The sequence below is a fragment of the Siphateles boraxobius genome, unplaced genomic scaffold (genome assembly GCF_051911475.1).
Source record: "Siphateles boraxobius isolate OS27281-9 unplaced genomic scaffold, OSU_SipBor_1 9, whole genome shotgun sequence".
Classification (NCBI taxonomy): Eukaryota; Metazoa; Chordata; class Actinopteri; order Cypriniformes; family Leuciscidae; genus Siphateles; species Siphateles boraxobius.
Window position 1 is genome coordinate 7718402 of NW_027509219.1, and position 12268 is coordinate 7730669.

Consider the following 12268-nt stretch of genomic DNA (forward strand, 5'->3'; position numbering starts at 1 on the left):
GTCTTCATGACCTTCATGAACATCACTGGCTCAACAGCACATTTACTTACTAAATCAGCCAACAATGATCACGTTCTTTACAAGTGTCAAATCAGGATCAGCTCTAAACTGATCTGGAATCAGACGACTCACTTCCTCTGATCCACAGTCACACTCTTCGCCCACATCCACCAGCTTGTTCCCGCAGAAGGGGGCGCTGTATGCCTCGTCCGGCCGTGGTACGTTCAGCAGACAGCGGCCACCTGAGTTCAAGATCATCTTCTCAAAGTCATCAGCACTACAGCTGCTAAAGTTACGAGAACCACTGAGGACAAAAAAAACGTGTCAAAACAAAAATCTCGCAGCATACTGAAATTTTTAACAAACTATACACAAAAAACACTCACGTTGCCCCTGAGTTCATTATGCAGTGCGTGACATCGCATTTACAGTTTCGGCCATCATCATGGTTCATCCCAAGATTATGACCCAGCTCATGAGCCACGATGGAGGAAAATGACATCACATTATTATTGGTAAACTGAGGGAAAAATGCACACATATACATACAAAGACAGAGATTTAGATACTGGTGAAAGTCACTGTTCAGCAGACACTGACTAACAGTGTGTGTGAGCATCTGTAGCATTTGAGAAGTGGATCAGAGATATCATACCGCATTAATTCCACCACCATGACTTCTGGAACAAGCCGTGCCAACGAAAGCCATGCCTGCCGTTCCACCAAATCCTTTCTTTCTGTGAAAAGAGAGTGAAAGAGAATCAGGCAGGCAGGGAATTTCTGCAGCCATAACTGCACATCATTATTCATAGAACAATAAATCTAAAGTGGGATCTATATATCACATAAGGAAAAACTGGATTTTTCTTGATCTTTTGAAGATATACTTTACAATGCAAGAACTTTCTCTTTTCGGCACCGATAATTTATTGAGAACTACTAGCACAAAACTATTCTGGAGGTTTTTCAATTTGCTTGGAAAGAGTGTTTCTGGCTGCGAGCAAGACCTGAATACTGCAAGATCTACATACTTATAGAATGTAAGTAATATGAGTAATGTCAGACCTCCCCATTTATTTAAGCCCTGTGTTTCCTTAGTTCCCTTGTCCAGTATCGTCTTAGTGTTAGTTTGTTCTCATACGATCTCCTGAGTGTTTCTTGTTTATTTTATTATAAACTATTTTTGTTCTCTATCACTTTCCTCGTGCACTTCATTACAGCCACTGTGATATTAGCATTTTGTTTATGTAAATGAAGAGACATCTGATCTTGTAATGGAAAATTACGGTGTGCTGCGAGGCTTTGTATTAGGTCCTTATCCCTGTGTTCCCTGTACAAGCTCCCTTTGGGTGATATTACTATGAATTTATTGATTATATAATATATGTTCTCCTGACTCACTTCTAACATCTGATTTAAATTGTAACAGAGAAAGGCCCGTACAGGATGAGCTGTGCACTGTCATGACGACGACGGTGAACTAGTTCTTTCTCTCTCCATTGAGTAAAGCGGCCCAGCACCTCTCCAGCACTGCCATCAATATTGATGAAGTTCTGCACAGACCAGATCTCCAGCCCCACCAACACAATACGAATATTCAGAGTCATGTACATCTAAAGGGAAGCAGGAAAAATAGATCAAGTGAGAAAATCACTAGTCAAGTCAAGTCACCTTCATTTATATAGTACTTTTTACAATACAGATTGTTTCAAAGCAGCTTTAAAGTGATAATAGGAAATTAATGCAACAAAGATTGTTTTGGCTTTACAGCAGCTCTAGAAGAAAGTCATTGTCAAGCTTAAGTAGGTTTTTAAGAGATTAATTTCCGTTGTAAAAATCTTTAGTTATTAACTTAGGGGCCGCTTACACGACACAGTTTTGAACTGAAAACAAAACTTTTAATGCGCTCAGTTCGAAAGCGTTTTAGTGGCCTGGAAACGCAAACTTTAAAGTAGGTTTCAAAGTGCAAGTTTTTGAAAAGGGTTTTGAAAGCGAAACTGTTATCATCTCCGTGTAAACTTCAACAACGCGAATCTGTGAAAACGGTGACGTGCGTATTACGTGTTTAGTCTATAGGTATGCGCAATTGAATGCAGACGTGTAGTCTTTCTTTACAAAGTGACATTGCCAAAACTTGTCTGGCATGCATAATACAGTGTTTTTAGCCGTTTCCATGGATGCGTGTAAACGGTAATCATTTTGATAACGTTTTCATCTGCACATCGATGACGCCTTCGCAGGGGATAGTCTAGTTGACACGGTCTCAGCTGAAACTTCAGGGCTGCGTTGTGGTCGTATCTAGAAACAGGTCCTCCGTCTGATCTGGATATGGCCTGCATCCGGGTAAGTAAGGTAAACATCAGGATAAACCGAGACTAATATTAGCGTAGATGCCATTCTTCTTATAATGTAACGAGTACATCAGGTGTTATGGGAAATGTTAACACCTATGGGAAATTTATGCAGCCTAATAATCATTTTACATGATTTGAATTATAGAAGTTGATAATGTGCTATGTGTATGCAAAGTTAAAGTGATTTGTTTTTAGTCTAGATTTAAATTGCCAGAGTGTGTCTGCATCCCGAACAATGCTAGGAAGATTGATCCAGAGTTTAGGAGCAAAATTGGAAAAGGATCTACCGCCAGCAGTTGATTTTTGATATTCTAGGTATTATCAACTGGCAAGAATTTTGAGATCACAATAGACGTGAAGGACTACAGGTATAATGTGTTAAGAGCTCGCTCAAGTACTAGAGAGCTAAACCATTTAGTGCTTTGTAAGTAATCAGCAATATTTAAAAATGTATACAATGTTTAATAGGGAGCCAATGCAGTGTTGACAGAACCGGGCTAAATACTTCCTGGTTCTAGTAAGAACTCTAGCAGCTGCATTTTGGACCAGCTGTAGTTTGTTTATTAAGCGTGCAGGGCAACCAGCCAGTAGACCATTACAATGATCCAGCCTTTAGGTCATGAATGCATGAACTAACTTTTCTGCATTTCATTGAGAGCATATGTCGTAATTTAGATATATTTTTAAGAAGGAAGAATGCGGTTTTACAGATGCTAGAAACGTGGCTTTCAAATGAAAGATTGGTATCAAAGAGGACATCCAGGTTCCTAAATGACGACGAAGACTTGACAGAGCAGCCATCAAGTGTTAGACAGTATTCTAGGTTATTACGTGCAAAGTTTTGTTTTAACAATTACAATTTCAGAATTAAGTAATAGGAAATTACTAGTCATCCAATTTTTTATATCAGCGATGCATTCCGTTACTTTTGTGAATTGGTTAGTTCCGTCGGGCGCGAAGAAATAAAGAGCTGAGTATCATCAGCGTAAAAGAGGAAACGAACACCTTACTTCCTAGACCACTTAATAATCACTGTTTTTAGTGATATATAAATAATGATTTTCAATATTTGACAAATAAATGTGAATTGAATAAAAGGAATTATTTGCATCCATCTTAAAATATGCAACATAACTTACACTATCAACATAGTTAGCAATCTGAACCATCTCCTCACGAACTGCTGTATGATTCTTGTTTTTGTAGTTATACTGTAGAAAAGAGAAAAAAGAAAAACAAGAAAGACTTTCAGAAATTGGGCAGTTCTCACATGGAACAATTCTCACATTGATGCTGCAATGACCCAAACAGGGGTGATCACCTTTTCATCCCACATATCTCCAGATGTTTAATAAATGTCTCCAAACTTCCATTTAATTCTCTTATGTGCGTTCACACCGGACGCGAATAACGCGTCAAATTCGCGTCTACCGCGTCTAGTTTGACGCTTGACCACTTTGTGTTAATTCCATAGACTGTAAAAAATTCGCGTGTCAAGAGTGAAACTGCCACGAGTAAAAACAAAAGTTTGAAGCGAAATTTACGCGCGTCAGAATCGAAACCCGTTGGCGGCCATCTTTTTTATGTTGATCGAGCATTCATCGAGAGAGTCACCGCTCTGTATTTGCTCTGGAGAGCAGAACGGCGGCATAGGGGTAGCCTAATCGTCGCCGTATTTGTGTCCACCAGACCCTTCGAAGGCGAACCCAGTGTGGCGAGTTTCACCATTGGCTCGCTCCAGGAGCTGCGCCTGGATGACGGCGGCTTTCAGCAGTACTTCCGCCTGTCCCGCTTACAGCTTGATGACCTGTTGTCCCGCATCGGAGCGAGGATCACCCTCGCCCTCATCCACCTAATCCGTCATTTATTTTTGTTTTGATGATAAATGGAGCCAGCCTCCAAAAGTGATTAATCTGTCCTGTGATTTTTCTCTCTCACGCACACAACACTGTCCAGACACGAACTTATGCAGTATGTTGGTTGTCTTTACATTATAATAATATTTCATATAATCTAGATATGGAATAAATATCATTCAATACAAAATGAATATGTCTCATATATTGAAATCAAGTTTTATGTGATAAAATATATGCTTTGTTGTGCATTAGAACCACAGTCATATTACAAAATAATTTATTGTAGCATCCAGATACTTCATCACGTGACAGCAGCAAGCAGCTAGGCTCCTGATTGGTTAACGCGCCGCGAATTGATGCAGAAGTTCAGATTTTTCAACTCGGGCGGCAGACGCGAATTCGCGTCAAACACGTGAATGCACAAATAGCACTAACTAAATCATTCGCGCTTAACGCGCCATACGCTCAATTCGCGCAAACTTGACGCGCGAATGAGGCGTATTCGCGTCTACCGCGCCGTGCCCTACGCCTCATTCGCGCCGCAGGAATTTTTTACGCACGTAACGCGTCTTTGCATTGACTTACCATTGAAATCACTCGCGCCTGACGCGCTATTCGCGTCCGGTGTGAACGCACCATTACACTACCTGCTCTCAGTTTAAAGGTGCCATGTGTCAGAATTGAGTTAAAAATATACAAAAAATGAGTTACACGGATCAAAAGAATTAGAAGAAATAAGGGCGATGATGTCATAAAAAAATGAAAAGTTATAGTGTTGCAGAGATATCAACCTGAATTAGCATGCTAAATTACTAGCCCCGGCCCGACTCATAATGCCAGTTTCGGCCATGGGAGGCGGTATGCGGGCAACATAACCACCAGCCAAACTGCAATACACGAATAAGTCGCACGCCTTGTGGGCGTACTTGAACCTGATGTCAATCGTGTGGAAAGTACACCCCACTACTACAGTTCAGGTCAGGGAAGAGAGCGGAAGAATGGCTGAAGCCCTTGGCAAGAGACCCTTACTACCACCACAACCACCCGCTGCAGGGGAAAAAACGCGCTTGGGATCTCAAATAAAATCAGATCGAAAAAGGAGCAGAACCAGAGTTAACATTGGCACTGCTTTCCATCGTTGGAAACAACTAATGGAAATGAAAGAAATGAGGTTCGACTCCGAACTTGCAACATTTCTTTTGGATATATTATGTTTATAAAATATTTTGTTTAATACTATATTATGTTTACTAAATTGCTTTCCTGAGGTAACTAAATCTGACATATTTGTTCTCCAGCTATGTTATTGACCTCTACACGCTGATTAAAAAAATTATTGGTCGGTATTATGTATGAGGAATACAAGTGGTAACAATTTACGGTAAGGGTACATGAATTATCATGAATTCATGTATAAATTCATGCATGAATTCTGCATTCATTCATGCATTAATATCTCATGAATCATCAGGAACTAACACGAGTTCAACGTTTTTCATTCATGATTTCATGGATGAACAACACCTTAATTAAACGATTAACTAAGATGAGCACATCATCATGAATTATGATTTACTACGCATGACCTTTATGTTTTATTTGGTCTTTGTCTAGGTCAGTGACCTAGTCACCACTTTAGTTGAGGGGCCACACACGATGAAGTCATTGGTAGATAATGCTTAGTTAATGATGACTACTGTATTGGACAGACCCCAAAATAGACCAATCACAACTCATAGCACACAAATTCTGTTGGCATTCAAATACAGTAGTCATCATTAACTAAGCATTATCTATCAATGACTTCATCATGTGTGTGGTCCTTCAACTAAAGTGGTGACTAGTCCTTTGAAACGCTGATGAACAATGTGCTATTAATGGTGGCATAACTGTGAACAAAGAAAACATCATGATCATGCGAAATAAATCATAATTCATGATGATGTGCTCATCTTAGTTAATGTTTTAATTAAGGTGTTGTTCATCCATGAAATCATGAATGAAAAACTTTGAACTCGTGTTAGTTCCTGATGATTCATGAGATATTAATCCATGAATTTATGCATAATTCATGCATGAATTTATATATGAATTCATGATAATTCATGTACCCTTACCGTAAAGTGTTACCTGTTAAGTTGTAGCATAACTTACTGTATCTTTCAACAGTGTTCGTGTGTTTTTACTATTGGCTAGTAGAGATGATCGGTTCAATTGCGCTAGGGATCTGTCGTGTAACGTTAAAATTTACAAGCGCCAAAACTGTATTTTTTGTTTGAATTGCGTAATAACATTGACAGAATCGGTGACGGTGAATTCGTGAGAGTTGGCAGCTCTGAATGGCGCTAGCCTGGTCAACAGCAGCGAATGCTATCTGTCAAATTAATGTAATTCATACTAACAATAAAAATGTAATATGAACAAAACGAATATGAACATTCACTGGTGAAGGGGAGTAGCTTGAAGATGTCATTTAAAAAACACTTGACATCAACCAACGTTCCTCTGGAGTTAGTTGGCTCGGCTTCAGCTATGGCTCTAGGGTCGTTGTGAAGGTAGTGGTGGAGCATAGAGACTATGCTGTTTCTCGTTTGTTACTCTAGAGTAGATCCATTCACTTTCTCAAGTCAAGTCAAGTCATCCTCATTTATATAGCGCTTTTAACAATGTAGATTGTTTCAAAGCAGCTTTACAGAGATAAACATATAATTTAAGGTAACAGAGATTGGTTTGGTTTTATAGTGGCTCTTGAATAAAATTTTTCCAGCTAAAGTTAGTTTTGATTGATTCACTTCCGTCTAAATGATCATTTGTTATTAAATTAGGGGCCGCTAAGACGACACCGTTCTCTCTAAACAGACTTTAAACGTGAACCTGTGATAGACGCTGATGGCGTTCACATGCGCATTAAGAATTGATTCTATAGTTATGTGCGTTTGAATATATGTGCGCAGGTTTGTAATTCCTTACAAACCATGCCTGAACAAACTACTTGTCTATAAATTTTGATGCAGAATTTTTATTTTATCTTATCACTTTGGGTAGGTACGCGAACCGAAAAATTCCACAACGCTTTATCTGTAGAGTGGTATAGGGATCCTCCATAGGGAGAGGGTAGTTGGCACTTCAGCATTGCATTGTCATCAGGTCCAGGCGAAAGTCCTTCGTCAGATCTGGAAACGGCCTGGATCCAGCAGGCTGCGGGAAAACCTCGGGATAAACAAAGACACTAAAATTAGCGTAGATGCCATTCTTCTTATGATGTAAAGAGTACATCAGGATATGAGGGAAGTGTTCCCAGTTCCGGCTGACCTAATCTAAGCAGCCTAACATTGAATTATAGAAGGCTATAGAGTGTTATGTGAATGCTAGGTCAAAGAGATGTGTTTTTAGTCTAGCTTTGAACTGACAGACTGTGTCTGCTTCCCGGACAATGTTAGGAAGATTGTTCCAAAGTTTTGGTGCTAAATAGGAAAAGGATCTACCGCCAGCAGTCGATTTATATATTGTAGGTATTATCAACTGGCCGGAGTTTTGAGATCGCAATAGACGTGAAGGACTATAATGCGTTAAGAGCTCGCTCAAGTACTGGGGAGCTAAACCATTTAAACCACTTGCTTTGTAAGTAATCAGCAATATTTTAAAATTTATACGATGTTTAATAGGGAGCCAATGCAGTGTTGACAGAACCGGGCTAATATGGTCGTACTTCCTGGTTCTGGTAAGAACTCTAGCGGCTGCGTTTTGAACTAGCTGTAGTTTGTTTATTAAGCGTGCAGGGCAACCACCCAGTAGAGCATTACAATAATCTAGCCTTGATGTCATGAACGCATGAACTAGTTGTTCCGCATTTGTCAATGAGAGCATATGACGTAATTTAGATATATTTTTAAGATGGAAAAATGCGGTTTTACAGACACTAGACACGTGACTTGCAAATGAAAGATTGGTATCAAAGAGCACACCCAGGTTCCTAACTGACGACGAAGACTTAACAGAGCAGCCATCAAGTGTTAGACTGTATTCTAGGTTATTACGTGTGGAAGTTTTTTGTCCAATAATTAGAATCTCTGTTTTTTCAGAATTTAGTAGTAGGAAATTACTAGTCATCCAATTTTTGATATCAACTATGCATTCCGATAATTTTGTGAATTGGTGAGTTTCGTTAGGTTTGGAAGAAATATAGAGCTGAGTATCATCAGCATAACAGTGAAAGCTAATTCCATGTTTCCTAATGATATCTCCTAAAGGTAGCATGTACAGAGTGAACAGCAGCGGTCCTAGTACTGAGCCTTGTGGTACGCCATACTGAACTTGTGATCGATAAGACATCTCTTCATTTACTGCTACAAACTGATAGCGGTCAGATAAATATGATTTAAACCATTCTAATGCAATTCCACTAATGCCAACATAGTTTTCTAGTCTATTTAAGAGAATGTTGTGGTCAATGGTGTCAAATGCAGCACTAAGATCAAGTAACACTAATAGAGAGATACAACCACGATCGGATGATAAGAGCAAATCATTTGTGACTCTAATGAGAGCTGTCTCAATGCTATGGTGCGGTCTAAATCCTGACTGGAAATCCTCGCAGTTACCATTTCTTTTAAGAAAGGAACACAGTTGTGAGGATACTGCCTTTTCTAGTATCTTTGACAGAAAAGGTAGATTTGAGATCGGCCTGTAATTGACTAATTCTGTAAGATCAAGTTGCGTTTTTTTAACAAGCGGTTTAATCATAGCCAGCTTAAAGGTTTTTGGTACGTATCCTAGAGACAAAGATGAATTAACGATGTTAAGAAGAGGATCTATGACTTCTGGAAGCATCTCTTTCAGTAGTTTAGTCGGTATAGGGTCTAACATACATGTTGTCGATTTAGATGAATTAACGAGTTTGCAAAATTCTTCCTCTCCTATGGCAACAAATGAATCAAATTTTACCTCGGGGAGACTATAATGCACTCCCTGATGTGATGCTGTAGTAGACGGTTGCATAGTTATAATTTTGTCCCTAATATTATCAATCTTATAAGTGAAGAAGTTCATAAAGTCATTACTGCTGTATTTCTTGGAAACTTCTGGGCTTGAAGCTTTATTTTTCGTTAGTGTAGCCACTTTTTCAAATAAATACCTTGGATTATGTTTATTTTCTTTTAATAGGGTTGAAAAATAAGCAGATCTATCAGCTTTTAAAGCCTCTCTGTAAGCAATCGAGCTCTCCTTCCATGAAATCCGAAATACCTCTAGTTTTGTTTTCTTCCAGTTGCGCTCCATTTTTCTGGCTGCTTTCTTTAATCTTCTTTAAGCGCAACGGAGCAACTGTATCTAAAGTGCTGGAAAGGAGAGAGTTAAAAGTTTCTGTTGCAATATCAAGTTCTTCTAAGCTATCTGGGATGCTGAGACGATGAAACTGATTAGGAAGATTATTGATAAAGCAATCTTTAGTGGCAGAAGTGATAGGTCTAATATACTTGTAACACGGAGTTGGCTTTGCAGCCTTGGCTAAATGTAATTTACATGAGACTAGATAATGATCTGAGATGTCGTATCTCTGCTGCAGAATTTCAACAGCATCAACATTGATTCCATGTGATAATATTAGATCTAGAGTATGATTACGACAATGAGTAGGTCCTGACACGTGTTGTCTAACTCCAATAGAGTTAAGAATGTCTTTAAATGCCAATCCCATTGCATCTTTTCCATTATCTACATGTATATTAAAATCACCAACAATTAGGACTTTATCTGCAGTCAATACTAATTCTGATAGAAAGTCAGCAAATTCTTTGATAAAATCTTTATGGTGCCCTGGTGGCCTGTAGACAGTTGCCAGCAGAATTCTCAAACTTGATTTATCGTTTACATTATATATTTTTACATTAAGCACCAACACTTCAAAAGAAGTATATTTTAAACTAGATTTTTTAGTGGTTTTGAAAATATTACTATAAATTACAGCGACACCTCCCCCTTTGCCTTTCACGCGAGGTTCATGTTTATAACAGTAATCATGAGAGGTGGACTCATTTAAAGTAATGTAATCGTCTGGTTTTAGCCAGGTTTCTGTCATACACAGCACATCTAGGTTATAATCTGAAATCATATCATTAACTATGAGTGCTTTTGAAGTAAGGGATCGAATATTCAGCAACCCAAGCTTTATCGTTTGCTCATCTGTATTATATCTATTTTTTATTTGTTGAATATCAATTACATTTTTAACCTTAGATCGGTTTGGACGTTTTTTTTGGATTTCCAAATTCAGGGAACAGACACAGTCTCTATATGATGATATCTAGGTGAAAGAGCCTCTATGTGATGGGATTTATCTGACCTTGGTGACGCGAGGCCGCTAGCAGACGGTCGTTTTGCCAGTTTGTCTGCTTCCTGACCTGAGCCCCAGATTGTCATGTTTTGTCTCTAAGACTATGAGCCAAATTACTAGAGAGAAGACCAGCACCATCCCAGGAGGGATGAATACCATCTCTTTTCAACAGGTCAGGTTTGCCCCAAAAACTTTTCCAATTGTCTATGAATTCTATATTATTTTGCGGACACCACTTAGACAGCCAGCCATTGAGTGATGACAATCTGCTAACTATCTCATCACTCCTTCGAACAGGAAGGGGGCCAGAGCAAATTACAGTGCCTGACATCGTACTTGCCAGTTCAAAGACCTCTTTAATATTAATTTTGGTGATCTCCGACTGGCGGAGTCGAACATCATTAGTGCCGACGTGAATAACAATCTTAGAGAATTTACGATTAGCATTAGCCAGTACTTTTAAATTTGCTTTGATGTCAGGCGCTCTGGCTCCCGGCAAACATGTGACTATGTTTGCTGGTGTCCCTATTTTCACGTTCCGTGTAATAGAATCGCCAATTACCAGGGCACAATCAACAGAATTCTAATGGGTGTTTCACTGAGTGGGGCAAATCGATTTGTTGTGGTAATCGGAACGGAAGAGTGGTTTTTTGATCCGTGACTAGAGCGATCCCTCACTGTCACCCATCTGCCTGGCTGCACAGGCAATAATTCAGCCGGAACCGAATCATGTAAAGAGTTCACTATGCTAGGCGCATCCAAAGTAGAATCTAAAGCTCTGGCACACTTACTATCCTCAATTAAAGTTTGGATGCGTGTTTCTAATTCTGAAATCTTCTCCGTCAGCCTGACTGTTTCCTTGCATTTATCACATATAAACCCTATATTGCCGACGGGGAAGGCTATGCTAAACATGTAACATGAAGTGCAGGTGACAATAACAGGACAAGACATTACTCACCGTGTTTGTTGACTGATTCTTACTCACCTGGGCTTTTTATGAACTCAGAGGCGCGGGCGCGCGAGAGAAAAATAAATAAATAACTGAGCGCACGGGTGGCGCGTTAAAAGGCTAGCGTGTTACTAGCGTGTTGTTCTAACAATAACGGAAGCTAGCGATGTCAGGTTAATCTGAGATGTTGTCTAAGCTGTATTTAGTAGTATAAACAACTAGAAATGGTAGTAAATGATGGTTCAAAACAGAAAGAAATACAAAGCTAATACGAGGCTTAGACGGAGCTTACAGCCTCGAAGCAAACAAAACACAGAAGGCAGCTAGGCAGACAGGAGCAATCGATCAGGATCAGGAACAGCAATCGAACAGCAATACAAACAGCAATCGAACATGCATAGTCCAAATTCTGGAGGAAGACTGCCCCCATGTGGTATGTAATGTGGACAGGGTTCTACACTTAAGGTTTTTCCCAAGGAGCACATGTGCTCCTAAATGAAAAAATCTAGGAGCACACAAAGACATTTTGGAGCGCAGTGAAAAATGTTCAAGTAACAGAGTTTAACAAACTGTTTATTATATATATATATATATATATATATATAAAAACAAAACGTGTATGCTCCTTCTCTTTCTGTTCAACTATGGTGTGAAACTGTCGTTTTGATGCAGAAGTATAAATCACACTTTACAATCACTTTAGTAAAACACAACAAGGGGAACGTGTTGCTCTCAGGAGGAGGAGCACATCGGCACACCTGTGAATCTGCAT

At 39.3% G+C, this 12268-nt stretch overlaps 1 protein-coding gene across 2 annotated transcripts in view; it reads right to left on the reverse strand.

The window, feature by feature from the left end:
* Positions 1 to 12268, reverse strand: part of adam9a (ADAM metallopeptidase domain 9a) — an 81166-nt gene that overhangs the window by 23452 nt on the left and 45446 nt on the right. For both annotated transcript variants that reach the window (XM_077223240.1, XM_077223239.1), the window contains 5 exons: positions 3494 to 3565; positions 1444 to 1613; positions 656 to 737; positions 387 to 520; positions 133 to 304 (listed from right to left, as the gene is read on the reverse strand). In XM_077223240.1, coding sequence (XP_077079355.1) covers positions 133 to 304; positions 387 to 520; positions 656 to 737; positions 1444 to 1613; positions 3494 to 3565 — 630 coding nt within the window. The remainder of the gene's footprint in view (positions 1 to 132; positions 305 to 386; positions 521 to 655; positions 738 to 1443; positions 1614 to 3493; positions 3566 to 12268) is intronic.